This window comes from Pseudophryne corroboree, chromosome 2 (assembly GCF_028390025.1).
Source record: "Pseudophryne corroboree isolate aPseCor3 chromosome 2, aPseCor3.hap2, whole genome shotgun sequence".
Lineage (NCBI taxonomy): Eukaryota > Metazoa > Chordata > Amphibia > Anura > Myobatrachidae > Pseudophryne > Pseudophryne corroboree.
Window position 1 is genome coordinate 585,969,453 of NC_086445.1, and position 16,465 is coordinate 585,985,917.

A 16,465-nucleotide genomic window follows, 5' to 3' on the forward strand; every position below is an offset into this window, starting at 1 on the left:
GAGGCTTGCTGGGACTTGTAGTACTAATGGAAAAAAACAAATATCTTTTTATTATCACAAAAGGCTATCAGCCCCCCCATCCGCAGCCCATTGGATGGGGGGGGACAGCCTCGGGCTTCACCCCTGGCCCTTGGGTGGCTGGGGGGGGGGGACCCCTTGATTGTAGGGGTCCCCACTCCCCCAGGGTACCCCGGCCAGGGGTGACTAGTTGGGTAGTTAATGCCACGGCCGCAGGGCACGGCATAAAAGTGACCCCCGGCTGTGGCATTATCTGTCCAGCTAGTGGAGCCCGATGCTGGTGTTAAAAATACGGGGGACCCCTACTCTTTTTGTCCCCCGTATTTTTGGCACCAGCACCAGGCGCAGAGCCCGGTGCTGGTTTTAAAAATACGGGGGATCCCTGCCCAATTTTTCCCCTGCATTTTTAGAACCAGGACCAGCTCGAAGAGCCCGAGGCTGGTTATGCTTTGGAGGGGGGACCCCACGCCATTTTTTTTTTCCGGGTTTTTCCCGTTTTTTCCCGTTTTTTAAAATCGCGGCAAAATCCGCCAAATCGGCCGATTTTCGCCCGCGATTCTGGCGAATCCGTTTTTCATTGAATATGGTGAATTCCGGAAGCCACCTTCCGGAATTCACCTGGCGAATTTAGTCGAATTAAAAAACGGCGAAAAATTGCCGCGATTCGCCGTGAATTGCATATACCCCATAATTGGGAAGGGAAGAGTACTTGGAGGAAACTGCCAGCTTGGTAGTTCATGTGGCTGACTTTATTTTTGTCACCATATTATGGGTGTATTTGCTATTGTTAAGACACTGGTTTTGTAAGTTTTCAATTGTTGCCATATTCCAGTAACTTTGTTTTCCATAATTAAAGCTATGATTAGGTGCTGTAATTGAAACCGTGACTTAATTTTATACTGCACAAATACATACGATGTGTCGATTGGTAAATTGATATATTGGACAAATGCCAGTGATACAGCTACTGACAAATGTGAGTTTCATAATGTCACAGATTCTTGAATGACATGAACAAACAACCGCAAAATGCAGATTTTTTTTAAATTAATAGCATATGTATTGCATCTATTGGCGATTCTCTGTGATGCACGGGACAGCTACATAAATTTAAACATACTTCTCCAAAATGCCAAGATTTTAGTAGGTTTTAAGTTATAGAGAGTAAAGCTCCATACACACTAGACGAGAACATTAAAGATATCGCTCAGAAGGGCCATTCTGAGCGATTTCTTTTACTGTCTAGTCTGTACACTCAATATCGTTAACGGCCCCCTCCCTCGTCTGAACAGTCCAGGCAAGGAAGGACCTGGTTAACAAGGGCGCAGCATGGCCCCTGCTCCCTTCATGCTGGCATCAGCAAGTTTGTATGCACTTGCTGATGCCGGCACCCCACTGGGTCCCTGGCGCAGCCAATATCGCCGGGTACGCACATCGACTAGTGTGTACCTGGCTTTAGGCATTGCTGCTAAGCAATTAAGAAATTTTTGTTATATGAAAACTTAACAGACCAGTTTTAAAAGAAAAAAAGTGGTGCACAGGAGTTTGTTCACTGTCTGGAGAATCACTCCTATGTGTTTAAAAGTATTTGTGCATATATATATTTATTTAGCAAAGCATGTACAGGTGCGCTGGTGACTCTATGATGGACCATCCACAGACCAACCGTCCGGGTTTGGGGCACTGGTAAGTTTAATTACCGCAGCACATTCCTCCTATAATGACTCCGAACTCCAGGAGATAAGTTTTCTACAGATAAAAATAAGGAGAAGGTGCGCTCATAGTGCAAATCAATACTTTAATGGAAAGTACACCGATAGGTATAATCCAGGACAGGTAATTCAAAGACTCGTACCCTAATTACCCACACTGTGGGCTGAATACCACATGATAGACTGTCTGTCTGTCTGACGTCTCTCTCCTGCAAGTGTACTGGATGATCTGCATGATTCCCCAGCACGGTGGCTTGACGGGTCCTGGCTCTTTCACGGCCGGATACGGTGCTTTGTCCCGGACTGCGGTAGGCGATCACAGCTACAGCCTTGTGGAAAAATTCTATATCATGTGGTATTCAGCCCACAGTGTGGGTAATTAGGGTACGAGTCTTTGAATTACCTGTCCTGGATTATACCTATCGGTGTACTTTCCATTAAAGTATTGATTTGCACTATGAGCGCACCTTCTCCTTATTTTTATCTGTAGAAAAAATATATATATTTATGTATATAGACAAATATAAAACCGGCGTCGCCCTGGGCAGCAATTAAGATACCTTTTTGCAAAATAATACATATATACAGTCGGGCACTGTATATATGTACAAGCCCCCGCCATTTTTTACACATAGAAGCGGGACAGAAGCCCGCTGCTGAGGGGGCGGGGCCTTCTTCCTCAGCACACCAGCGCCATTTTCTCTTCACAGCTCCGCTGGAAAGAAGCTCCCCTGCAGTATCCAGGTGCAAAAAGAGTAAAAAAGAGAGGGGGGGGCACATAAATTTAGGCGCAAATTATCACTAACAGCAGCTACTGGGTAGACACTAAGTTACTGTGTAATCCCTGGGGTGTGTGCTGGCATACTCTGTCTCCCCAAAAGCCTTTGTGGGGTCCTGTCCTCAGTCAGAGCATTCCCTGTGTGCGGTGTGTCGGTACGTCAGTGTCGACATGTTTGATGAGGAAGGATACGTGGAGGCAGAACAAGTGCAGATGAATGTGGTGTCGCAGCCGACGGTGCCGACACCTGATTGGATGGATATATGGAAGGTGTTAAATGATAATGTAAGCTCCTTGCATACAAGGTTGGATAAAGCTGAAGCCTTGGGACAGTCAGGGTCTCAGCCCATGTCTGGTCCTACAGCTCAGAGGCCTTCAGGGTCTCATAAGCGCCCAATATCCCAGATAGTTGACACGGATGCCGACACGGAGTCCGACTCCAGTGACGATGATACAAAGTTGCAGCCTAAAATGACTAAGGCCATCCGCTACATGATTATAGCAATGAAGGATGTATTGCACATTTCAGAGGAAAACCCTGTCCCTGACAAGAGGGTTTATATGTATGGGGAGAAAAAGCAAGAAGTGACTTTGCCCCGTCACATGAATTATGTGAGAAAGCGTGAGATTCCCCTGATAGGAAGGTAATAATTTCCAAGAGATTACTGATGGCGTATCCTTTCCTGCCAACGGACAGGTTACGCTGGGAATCCTCCCCTAGGGTAGACAAGGCGTTGACACGCTTATCTAAGAGGGTGGCCCTGCCGTTTCAGGATACGGCCGCCCTAAAGGATCCTGCGGATAGAGAGCAGGAAGCTATCCTGAAGTCCGTTTATACACATTCTGGTACACTACTGAGGCCAGCAATTGCTTCGGCCTGGATGTGTAGTGCTGTAGCAGCATGGACTGATAATCTCTCGGAGGAGATAGATACCCTGGACAGGGACTCTGTTCTACTGACCCTGGGACATATCAAAGACGCTGTCCTATATATGCCGAGAGGGACATTTGCCTGCTGGGCTCTAGAATAAACGCAATGTCCATTTCTGCCAGAAGGGTCTTATGGACTCGGCAATGGACAGGGGATGCCGACTCTAAAAAAACACATGGAGGTTTTGCTTTATAAGGGTGAGGATTTATTTGGGGGCGGTGTCTCGGACCTCGTTTCCACAGCTACAGCTGGGAAGTCAAATTTCTTGCCTTATGTTCCCTCACAGCCAAAGAAAGCACCGTATTACCAGATGCAGTCCTTTCGTTCTCAAAAAAGCAAGAAAGTCAGACGTGCATCCTTTCTTGGCAGGGGTAAGGGAAAAAAGCTGCACCACGCAGCTAGTTCCCAGGAACAAAAGTCCTCCCCAGCTTCCACTAAATCCACCGCATGACGCTGGGGCTCCACAGGCGGAGCCAGGAGCGGTGGGGGCGCGTCTCCGAAATTTCAGCCACCAGTGGGTTCGCTCACGGTTGGATCCTTGGGCTATACAAATTGTGTCTCAGGGATACAAGCTGGAATTCGAGGTGACGCCCCCTCACCGTTTCCTAAAATCGGCATTGCCAGCTTCCCCCATGGAAAGGGAGGTAGTGTTGGCGGCCATTCTCAAACTATATCTCTAGCAGGTGGTGGTAAAGGTTTCCCTCCTTCAACAGGGAAGGGGTTACTATTCCACTATGTTTGTGGTACCGAAACCGGACGGTTCGGTCAGACCAATCTTGAATTTGAAATCCCTGAACATTTATCTGAAGAAATTCAAGTTCAAAATGGAATCACTCAGAGCAGCTATTGCAAGCCTGGAAGAGGGGGATTTCATGGTGTCTCTGGACATCAAGGATGCTTATTTGCATGTCCCCATTTATCCGCCTCATCAAGAGTACCTCAGGTTTGTGGTACAGGACTGTCATTTCCAATTCCAGACGCTGCCGTTTGGTCTGTCCACGGCACCGAGGATATTTACCAAGGTGATGGCGGAGATGATAGTGCTCCTTCAGAAGCGAGGAGTTACAATTATCCCATACTTGGACGATCTCCTCATAAAGGCGAGGTCCAGGGAGCAGTTGCTGATCAGCGTAGCACACTCTCAGGAAGTGTTGCTGCAGCACGGCTGGATTCTGAATATTCCAAAGTCGCAGCCGATTCCTACGAATAGTCTGCCCTTCCTGGGCATGGTTCTGGATACAGACCAGAAGAAGGTATTTCTCCCGGAGGAGAAGGCTCAGGAGCTCGTGACTCAGGTCAAGGACCTCCTGAAACAAAAACAGGTATCGGTGCATCACTGCACGCGAGTCCTGGTAAAGATGGTGGCGTCATACGAAGCCATTCCCTTCGGCAGGTTCCATGCCAGGATCTTTCAGTGGGATCTGTTGGACAAGTGGTCCGGATCACATTTTCAGATGCATCGGCTGATCACCCTGTCCCCCAGGGCCAGGGTGTCTCTTCTGTGGTGGCTGCAGAGTGCTCACCTTCTCGAGGGCCGCAGGTTCGGCATACAGGACTGGGTCCTGGTGACCACGGACGCAAGCCTCCGAGGATGGGGGGGCAGTCACTCAGGGAAGAAACTTCCAGGGGCTGTGGTCAAGTCGGGGGACTTGTCTGCACATCAATATCCTGTAACTGAGGGCCATATACAATGCCCTGAGTCAAGCGGAGCCTCTGCTTCGAAACCAACCAGTGCTGATTCGGTTGGACAACATCACTGCGGTGGACCGCCAGGGCGGCACGGGAAGCGGACTGGCAATGGCGGAGGCCACCGGGATTCTTCGTTGGGCGGAGAATCACGTGCAAGCACGGTCAGCAGTGTTCATTCCGGGAGTGAACAACTGGGAAGCAGACTTTCTCAGCAGGCATGACCTCCACCCGGGAGAGTGGGGACTTCATCACGAGGTCTTTGCTCAGATCACAAGTCGATGGGAGCTGCCACGAGTGGACATGATGGCATCCCGTCTCAACAAGGGGCTGCAAAGGTATTGCGCCAGGTCAAGAGACCCTCAGGCGATAGCTGTGGACGCACTGGAAACATTGTGGGTGTTCCAGTCGGTCTGTGTTTCCTCTCTTCCTCTCATACCCAAGGTGCTGAGAATCGTAAGAAGAGGAGTGAGAACAGTACTCGTTGTTCCGGATTGGCCAAGAGGGACTTTGTACCCGGAGCTGCAAGAGGTGCTCACAGAGGACCCATGGCCTCTGCCTCTCGGACAGGACCTATTGCAACAGTAGCCCTGTCTGTTCCAAGACTTACCGCGGCTGCCTTTGACGGCATAGCGGTTGAACGCCGGATCCTAGCGGAAAAAGGCATTCCGGATGAAGTTATTCCTACGCTGATGAAGGCTAGGAAGGACGTGACGGCAAAGCATTATCACCGTATATGGCGAAGATATGTTGCTTGGTGTGAGGCCAGGAAGGCCCCTACAGAGGAATTCCAGCTGGGTCAATTCCTGCACTTCCTACAGTCAGGAGTGACTATGGTTCTAAAATTAGGGTCCATAAAGGTCCAGATTTCTGCCCTATCCATTTTCTTTCAAAAAGAACTGGCTTCACTGCCTGAGGTTCAGACGTTTGTTAAGGGAGTGCTGATATATTCAGTTCCCTTTTGTGCCACCAGTGGCACCTTGGGATCTTAACGTGGTGTTGAGTTTCCTGAAATCCCGCTGGTTTGAGCCAATTAAAACCGTGGAGCTAAAGTATCTCACGTGGAAAGTGGTCATGCTGTTGGCCTTAGCTTCGGCTAGGCGTGTGTCAGAATTGGCGGCTTTGTCATGTAAAAGCCCCTATCTGGTTTTCCATATGGACAGGGCAGAATTCAGCCAAAGGTGGTGTCATCTTTTCATTTGAACCAACCTATTGTGGTGCCTGCGGCTGCTCGTAACTTGGAGGATTCCAAGTTGCTTGACGTAGTCCAGGATTTGAAGATTTATGTAACCAGAACGGCTGGAGTCAGGAAGACTGACTCGCTGTTTATCCTGTATGCATCCAACAAGCTGGTGCTCCTTCAAACCAAACTATTGCTCGCTGGATCTGTAACACGATTCAGCAGGCTCTTTCTGCGGCTGGGTTGCCGCATCCAAAATCAGTGAAAGCCCATTCCACAAGGAAGGTGGGCTCTTCTTGGGCGGCTGCCCGAGGGGTCTCGGCATTACAGCTTTGCCGAGCTGCTACTTGGTCAGGTTCAAACACATTTGCAAAATTCTACAAGTTTGATACCCTGGCTGAGGAGGACCTTGTGTTTGCCCATTCGGTTCTGCAGAGTCATCCACACTCTCCCGCCCGTTTGGGAGCTTTGGTATAATCCCCATGGTCCTTACGGAGTCTCCAGCATCCACTAGGACGTTAGAGAAAATAAGATTTTACTCACCGGTAAATCTATTTCTCGTAGTCCGTAGTGGATGCTGGGCGCCCGTCCCAAGTGCGGACTTTCTGCAATACGTGTATATAGTTATTGCTTACAAAAGGGTTATGTTATTGTTGCATCCGTTGAGTGATGCTCGTTTGTTGTTCATGCTGTTAACTGGGTATGTTTATCACAAGTTATACGGTGTGGCTGGTTTGAGTCTTACCGTGGATTCCTAAAATCCTTTCCTTGTAATGTCAGCTCTTCCGGGCACAGTTTCCTTAACTGAGGTCTGGAGAAGGGGCATAGAGGGAGGAGCCAGTGCACACCAGGTAGTACTAACTCTTTCTTTAGAGTGCCCAGTCTCCTGCGGAGCCCGTCTATTCCCCATGGTCCTAACGGAGTCCCCAGCATCCACTACGGACTACGAGAAATAGATTTACCGGTGAGTAAAATCTTATTTCATCTCTCTAGCTCTGATTCAATTGTATTGAGCGTCTAAAAATCCTAAATGGGATTGTTCAGCTGCCCAAACAATTGTCACAATTCAACTGATGTCTGGGCGTCCATGCACATTGTACATGTCTCGCCCAAACAAACTGTCGGGATTCCGGTGTCTGTATCCTGAATGCTGGGATACCAGCAGCCGGCACTTTATTTGCGTTTCGTATTGAATGCACATGTGCACCATCTGGGAGTTATGGAAAACCTGAACTGTTAAGTAGGACTGAGTTTGGCCACGTTTGCCAAATCAGGTCATCTTTGTAAAGGTTAGGTGGTAATTATTTTTATTTTTTTGCACTTATACTCTAAAGGTGCTGTCCCTTTTTTAAGCTTTGTGGTGATGTCATACATAGTAATCACCACTTGCATATTATAATAACAGGTACTCATAAGATGTGCATAATCTTTGATTTATTATGAAGCTTGTCATCTTTTAACTTTCATACATATCTTTGCAATGTAGAGTGCTTATTTCCTTTACAATTTGTGGGACATGAATCATTTTTTTCATTCTATATTTCAGGTCACGCTCAGGGAGAAGCAGTCGCTCTAGATCAAGGTAAGTTGCATTTCAGTTTGAACTGTTCTGTTGTTGACCCTATAATGTGCCAATCTGTAGATGTTTTGACATTTTCTTCCCTTCTAATTTTCAGATCTCGCTCTCGCAGCAGAAGGCGGGAAAGGAGGAGCAGGAGTTACAGCAAGGACAGAAGAGATAGTCGAAGTGTTAGCAAGGAAAGGAGGGACAGTAGGAGTCGCAGTAAGGATAGGGCAAAAGGCAGAGAGAGGAGTAATAGTCGAAGCAGAAGTAAGGACAGGAGAGACAGCAGGAGTCCAAGTAAGGATAGGACAAGAGGCAGTCGTAGTCGCAGCAAAGAGAGGGTAAGCAGGAGCAAAGAGAGAAGTAGGAGTCATAGCAAAGAACGAAAGGATAGGGATGGAAGAAGCAAAGAGACAAGCAAAAGCCCCAGTAAGGAACAAAAGAAGAGTAAAAGCCGAAGCAGGGAGAGAGAAAGCAGGAGTTCTAGCAAGGAGCAGAACAGCAGAAGTAAGGAAAGAAGCCAAAGCAAGGGCAGAGACGGGAGCAAAGAGAAAAGTTGCAGCAAGGAGAGGGAGAGCAGGAGCAAAGATGGAAATGGAAGCAAAGAGAGAGAAAACTGCAGTAGTAAAGAAAAAAGTCCAACTAGGGAGTTTGAAAGAAGTAGGAGTCTCAGCAAAGATAAGGAAAGAAGCCAAAGCAAGGAAAAGAGAGAAGGGAGTCTGAGTAAAGAAAGAAGGCATAGGAATGGAAGTCGAAGGAAGGATAAGGATAGAAGCCGTAGCACAGATAGGAGTAAGCGACAACGGAGTAGAAGCATGGAACGGAAGAATAGGCATAGGAGAGATAGGAACAGCAGACGAAGGAGCAAGGATAGGAAGCGTAGAGATAGGAGTCGCAGCAGAGAAAGGGATAGAAGCAGCAGCCAGAAGAAGGACAGACATAGTCACAGCAAAGAAAGAAGTAGAAGTTGCAGCAGAGAGGAAAGAGAAAGCAGACGAAAAAAGAGGGAAAACCGTAGCAGAGAGAGGAGTCGAAGCAAGGAAAGGGGCAGAAGAAATGGCAGGCATTCAAGCCGTAGTTGCAGCAAAGAGAAAAATCTGAAACGCAGTCGTGAAAAGAGAAGCAGCAGTAGAGAGTCGAGTAAGAAAATCAAAAAAGAGGACACCGTGGCGTTTACCACGGAATCCGATCAGGAAATAGAGGAGGGTGAGATCGTCGCCCACTCTGAAGCTAGAGATGGTTCCGCTTCTCCAACTTCTCCCCCTTCTCCCCTTCCTACAGAGGTTATTAAACAGGAGGTTGAAGAGGAAGCCCAGTCAGCCAGCTCTCCTCTGAAACCACGGTCGAGATCAGCCTCTCCCACGGTGGCTTGACTTCCCTTTCCCCGACTTTCTACTACTATATGGAGTTCTGCTATGCTCCTCATGTTGGATGTTTTATATTTATTTCAGGAATTAAAGCATTTTTTAATATATATCTTATGGTCTGTTAGCATCTCGACAGTTCAACATGTAATTTTGTTTTTAAGTGCATCAAAAGAAGTTGCCAAGTCATAAAGCAGCAAGTGCATACTTGATGCATGCTCTTGATATATGTGGATGTCTATTTTGATGCTTAATGGAAGTTTGGTAATATGACTGGTGGGAAAGTATGTTGGCAAGACAGACATAGTTATGAAAATACCAGCTCAAAATTGTGTGGTGCTGGTTTTCATATGAGCTCTTGTATGATTAGCATTCATTTAAAAGTGCAGGGGAAGAAGTGTAATGTTTCTTTATAATTTATAGGTTTCCCAGTTATCCTAGTCACGTGTCTCTCCTTCCCTCCCCCCTTGAAACTTTGTTTTTCATATTTTTTAGTGAGGTCCCTTCTGCTTTTCATTCCGTTTGAATAAAGAATATTTTGCTTCAGAAAGCACAGGTGCAGTCATTGAGTAGTATTATTTGAGAAGTTATTTAAAGCTACAATCCCATTCAAATACAGATATCACCTTTGTTACCTGGGAGATGAGACATTGTGGAGGACTATAGTTCTCCGATTTGTTTGTCTTCAAACTGCTATTATATAATGGGTATTAAATTCCCGACATCCAAGCGCCAAATTGTGGTATCAGCAGTATTGTAATTGGCCGATATGCTAGATACCTGGAAGCACTTCCTAAGAATTGAATTTCCCCCATAGTCATTTGATTGCCATGACAACCACTAATGACATGTTTGTGTAAGCGAAGATCAATGCTCCTCTTTTTTTGTATCGCAATCTCCTCAGTTACCTTCCTTTTCTATAATGTAAGGCTGATGAGCTTCCTGACCGGGACGGACATGGAGATCAGGTTACATCCTCATCAACTTGTAACCCTCAAATGCATATGCGTTTTATCTAATATGATTAGTTTATCCTGCAGAAAACTGAAGCTTCCTGTTACAATGTTCAATATTTGTTAAAAATTTGTGGGATTGCAGCTTTAATGGAGTTATTTTGTCCATATAGAATGTGATACATAGGGCGGTATTCAAATGATATCGCGCCCAATCTCCTTTCTAAAGTGATCCCTGTTATCGCGCCCATAGTAATAAGGTTTAGCTGTGTAAAGGATTGGGTGCCTTATTACTCAAGGGGTTGGGGCGCCTTACAACTCCAGGATTTGGGAGCTGATATACCACCACTCCAGTCAGCAGAAACAGCACGGGTGTGGAAGGGGTGGAAAAACTTGAATACCGCCCATAAAGGGGAGTTCACTTGAATGTGAGGTTTTTTTTTTAATAGAGTAATTTTTTTATTTAACAGCATAATAAAGATAGACATTTCAGTGAACACTGGGAAGCACGTGTGGTATTACACAATATTCTGAATCACATTTGTCTCCAAGGGTATACATATACGAATAACATTCCCCGTATTGCTTTTCCCGTGCAGTTTCCCCACCATATACATATCTTTTCTGAAGTCTGTAAGCAGATCATAATTCACATACTTAACATTTTAGATATTTTCTCCCCTAACCTTTATTGTAATTACCCCGTCTAGTAGGCTTTATATAGCCCACAGCCCCTCTACACCCAAACAAAACCCCTTAAAATGAACTCAAGCCTAGTCGAGCCAAGGTGTGTATGGCGTGGTGTGGCAGCTAGATGGTTAAACAACTACGTTAAAGGAGAGATAAAGGTTCGGCCCATCGCTCCAAGGCCCACATAGCGCAACGCAGCGAAGGCCTGTGCCCTCTAAATCTGAAGGGCAAGGGAGGAGTATGTGGAATTGATCCAGGGAGACCATATCTTCTCGTATTTGGTAAGGGCATTATATTTCATATATACATAGCGTTCTTTTAATAGGGTGTCGTTTACTAATCCTTTGAAAGCAGGTATCGTGGGAGGACGCGGGGCCATCCATGTCCGCGCAATACACACCTTTGCAAGAGCGCACATACTGCGGGCATACATGTTTTCCCAACTGGACCCATAGTCAGGATCACCCACCCCCAAAATACAAAATCTCGGAGTCGGCAAACCTCTCGGTATCCCCGTATGTTCCAGAATCGACCCGACCCCAGCCCAGAACACCTGCAGCAACGGGCATTCCCATGTGAGGTGCCAGAATGTGCCTCCGGCAACCCCGCACTTGGGACAAACATCAGCGCTATCAGACCTAAATCTGGCCAGCCTGCTCGGTGTCATGTATGATCTATGCAGAATGAAAAGCTGTATCTGCTGAAACCGCAGCGATTTGGTGACCTGGCTCGGGTTATCCAGAGCGCCCTCCCAATCTTCCCCATCTATGGGACCCAAATCACACTCCCAGCTCTCCCGAAGATTCGAGAGCGGGTCTGCATGTACTGTTTGAAGAAGGTACGAGTAGGTGAAGGAGATCACCTTGACTCGACCCAGTGAGTGTAGAAATATTTTTATGGGGAAGGGGATGAGCGCCGGGGTAGAATCTCCGAACTGTGCCTGCAAGGCGTGCCTGAGCTGTAAGAATCTAAAAGTGAGAGTTCGGGAGTCCAAACTCCTCCTTTAATTGCTGAAATGATTTCAATGAATCATCGCTATATAACTGGGACAGTGAAACTATCGAATATGAGGCCCACACCTTCTCGCCCTCTAGAGACCCCGGTTCACTGAGCAGTGTGGAGTGCCATAGGGGGGTATCCGGGTCCATACCCTCGTACCCAAGCAGGCCCTTCAATGCTAGCCAAATCTTCATAGCCTGAAAAACAATAGGAGGTGAGAATCTAGAAGGGTTTCCCCCCACCAGGAACTGTGCCGGGGAAAGATCCGGGTAATAGCACCTAAGGAACGCCCAGCCTAGTCCCGCCCCCTCCTCGGAGCCACATACCAATATGTGATAACTGAGCAGCATAGTAGTACAATTGGAAGTGGGGCAAGGCCAAGCCGCCTTCCCTTTTTTGTCTGGTAAGGGTGGATAATTTTATTCTAGGTCTTTTATTGGCCCATATCAAGGACGTCATGACACTATTTAATTTCCTGAAGAACGCTGGAAAGATGTATACAGGGGACTGCAAGAGGACATACAATAGTTTAGGCAAAACTACCATTTTAATGAGGCCGACCCTGCCCGTCATTGTCAATGGAAGCTTACACCAAGCTCTCGATTTGCGCACTACTGTCTGTACAAGAGGGTCAAGGTTTAAGGGCACAAAATCTGATGGGTCGTTAGTAACTAAGATCCCGAGGTACTTAAACTGGACTGTCCAACACAGCGGTAGGGATATTTTCGGAACCTGGGGGATAGGGCCTATAATGGGCATAATAAATGATTTGGACCAATTTATGCGGAGACCCGAATACCCACCAAAGGTCTCGATGACCCGCAACACAGTGGGCATATCCACCGTGTAGTCTCGGAGGAATAACAGCAGGTCATCCGCATAAAGGGCTATTTTGTCAGTGCAGGAACCCGTATCTATACCCCCAATGTCCGGGTGCGACCTAATCAAACAAGCCAGGGGTTCTATGGCTATGGCAAACAGGGCAGGAGAGAGGGGGCATCCCTGTCTGGTGCCCCGTGTCAAAGGGAAGGAGGAGGAAATGTAGCCGTTCACCAGGGCCCTGGCGCGTGGATTCTGGTATAACAGTTTGATCTATTGTATAAAGTTTGGGCCGAAGCCCATGTTCCCCATGACTCCCCACAAGTGGGGCCACTCAACGCTGTCAAATGCCTTGGCCGCGTCCAATGAGACCACAGCCGCGTCCGAGGGGAAGTCATGAGGAGCCTGCAAAATAGTGTACAGCCTACGCAAATTGATGGATGTGGATTTCGCAGGCATGAAGCCGGTTTGATCCGGGTGAATTATAGATTCTATTACTAGGTTGAGCCGGACCGCAAGAATTTTCGCCAGGATCTTGGCATCGGTGGGAATAAGGAAGATTGGCCTGTAGTACTCCAATAGCTTGGGGTCCTTACCAGGTTTTGGAAGCATTATAAGAATCGCCTCGGACATTGAGGGAGGAAGGCAGTTTGCGGCAAACATATCAACATACGTGTCAAGCAGCTGGGGAACAAAAAACCCAATGTATTGTTTATATAGTTCCGTGGGAATACCGTCACTACCCGGGGATTTAGCACTAGGGGACACGTCCACCGCCGATATCACCTCCAGGGTCAGAGGCGCGTCCAAGGCGTCCCTAGCCTCAGGGGAGAGTTTAGAAAGTGGTATATTTGTCAGGTACATGTCTAAGTCCTCCATGGAGCATGTCAGTCGACTATCGTATACCTCCCTAAAGTAACGGAGGAACATTTGTGCGATGTCAGGGGTGTTATTTACCGTGGAGCCGTCGGGGCCACGCAGCTGTGTTATCGTGGTCCCGGGTCGGTCATAATGCACTAAGTGGGCCAGCAAACTACCTGGTCTGTCCGCCTGCATATAGATATTAGTGGCCCTAAACAAGAGGGAGCGTGCATTTTTGTCTGAAAGGTGAGCCAGCCATGCCTCCTGAGCCACCAGCCAGCGGGCCTTCAGCGCAGGGGTACCCTCAGTCAGGTATCGTGTCTCCAGGTCCCTACACTCAGTCTCAAGCTGTCTTTCCGTCGCCCTGCGGGCCACTTTGCAGGCAGCAATTTTGCCAATCAATGTACCTCGCAAATACGCTTTGAATGCATCCCAAACGACCGGGGCCGTGCCTGTGTTATCCGCGAAAAATCCCTCCCATGTGGGCGCTAAATCCGGGCAATCGCCCAGTTGGGCCAGCCAAGACGGATGTAACCGCCAATATGACTGTCCCCTCTGACAGCCCCCATCCAATGTAAGCACCAGGGGTGAATGATCGGATACCCCCCGTGCCTCGTAACGGACATCCGTCACGCCAGGCATAAGCTCAGGCGAGACCAGGGCCAAGTCGATTCTGGAAAAGGAGCCATGTGTACCCGAATAACAGGAGTATTGCCGGAGGGTAGGATTCCGAATCCTCCAGGCATCTACCCACTGCATGCTATCTAGAAAATCTGTGAATTTAGATCTAGATGTAATCAAGCCGCCCCTTGATCCCGAGGAGCCCCCCATCTGTCTAAAGAGGCATCCAACACAGCGTTGAAGTCCCCCAGGCAGATGGCGGGGGGAGGAGGCAACAAATGAGGCGGCCTTTTGCAGGACATCATATGAAAACGGGGGGGGGGACATACACAGACAATAGGAAAAAATTACGTGAAAACAGTTTACATTCTAGGAACACGTATCTACCGTGTGAATCTGTATTTACCCTGATCATCTCAAACTGTACGGTCCTCTTTATCATTACCGACACCCCTCGGGAATAGGAGGAGTGCGAGGAATGATACGCCCACCCCACCCAAGGCCTGCGGAGCGACAACAGCCTGTTCCCTTCCAAGTGGGTTTCACTTAGACAAATGATGTCCGGGCCATATTTCTTGATCATTTTAAATACCAAGGATCGCTTAACTTTGTTGTTGATGCCCCGGACATTCCATGTCACGATTTTTAGGGGAGGCATGTCGGCCAAGATATCAACAGGGGCACAGAACTACTAGCAACCGCCCGTCCACCCGGCGCTCCGCTCACATAATCATGTCGTCCGCAGGCCCCGGACCCCGAGCCGAACCCCAGAAAACAGTGCGGCCCCACCACACCCTTTAAAGAACAAGTATATAGGCTTCGTAAGTTCAAAACATATAACAAAAAAACTGCTGAGAGGCCAACAGTGGCCCCCAAACATCCCCCCACCCCGTATACCTCCCCAAACTGTGGCATACCCATATCCCTAACCAAACTATAGCCCTGGAGATCCCAAAGCCTACGGCAACACTGTACCAGGCGTACAGATCAAAACAACCCCAATACAAAAACCTTTATGCGTTTATACGTTTGTATCACTTCTCAGCAGAGTCCAGAACCACTAAACGAGAGGAAGCTCCCTGGACTTATACTTGCGGAATGTAGGCCCATAGAGGAGGGCGACCCGATGTCAGTCTGGAGCCAGCTGGCGGACCCCAGGAGCATATCTGTCCAACCAGGAAGCCGCTTCCCTGGGCGAGCTGAAGAACTTGGTCTCCCCGTCCGCCACCACACGCAGCCTGGAGGGGAACAGCATCGAGTAGGGTAGGTTCAGGTCACGAAGACGTCTCTTAATGGGAAGAAACTGGGCCCGGTCTTTCTGAACGTCCGCTGCAAAGTCCGGAAATGCCGACACCCGGATTCAGTTCTGGATCAGGGGGCCCTTCACGCGTCCCAGGCGCAGGACAGAGTCCCGATCTTTGTAGTGCAGGAATTTTGCTATTAAAGTTTGTGGCTGAGCGCCTGGGGGCAAAGGCCGGAAGGGCACCTGGTGAGCCCGCTCCACTGCAAACTGGGAGGTGAAGGATTCAGCACCATATACCTCTTTTAGCCAGGACTGCAGGAAATCTTCGGGGTGTGCCCCCTCCTCCTTTTCTGGAAGGCCCACAAATCTCACGTTATTTCTGCGGAGTCTGCCCTCCATGTCCAGGAGTTTGGTTTGCATCGTTGTGACTTGTGTAACTGCAGACACCGATCGTTGTAAAGGGCCGCTGAGGTCCTCCAAGTTGGAGACCCTTCTCTCGGTTTCGCCCACCCTCTCTCGTACTCGCTGGACGTCCTGTCGCAGCAGTGATAAATCACACTGCACCTTCTCCATTTTGTCCGACAGACGTTGTTCACTGGCCGCAATGGCCTCCAAGACCTGCTGGATGGAAGGAGCAGATGGCTGTGCATTCGCCCCTGAGTCGGCCCCGGCCGAGGGATCCATTCTGGCAGGGGGATGACTGGGTTGCAGGCTGTCGAGCAAACTTCTCCAATTTAGCCGCGGCCGCACTCTGGCCGCCCCTCACCATCGTATCAAGGTCCAGCAGTACTCAGAGTCCCGGTATTCAGTGTCAAGAAGTATAGCTGTGGGTGGTGAATGCAATATCAGCAGCACATCAGGCACTGGGGTAGCCAGCTGTTATATTGAAGGGAGAAGGGGGGACCAGGGGAGTCCAGTGTTAAATATATATCCAGTCCAAATCCTCCAGCCCAGTGTATCTTCACACACACTGCACCCTGAAGTGAGGAGAGACACAGGAAGCTGTATGTAAAATGGCCGCCCAGCACACTGATTTTTCCCCTCCT

General features: G+C 48.4%; 1 protein-coding gene across 1 annotated transcript in view; it reads left to right on the plus strand.

Moving 5' to 3' along the window:
* Positions 1 to 9,783, plus strand: part of LOC135037145 (serine/arginine-rich splicing factor 6-like) — a 60,723-nt gene extending 50,940 nt beyond the window's left edge. The window contains exons 5-6 of the mRNA XM_063954525.1: positions 7,852 to 7,887; positions 7,982 to 9,783. Of these exons, the coding sequence (XP_063810595.1) occupies positions 7,852 to 7,887; positions 7,982 to 9,242 (1,297 nt within the window). The 3' untranslated portion in view covers positions 9,243 to 9,783. The remainder of the gene's footprint in view (positions 1 to 7,851; positions 7,888 to 7,981) is intronic.
* The last annotated feature ends 6,682 nt before the right edge of the window (positions 9,784 to 16,465 follow it).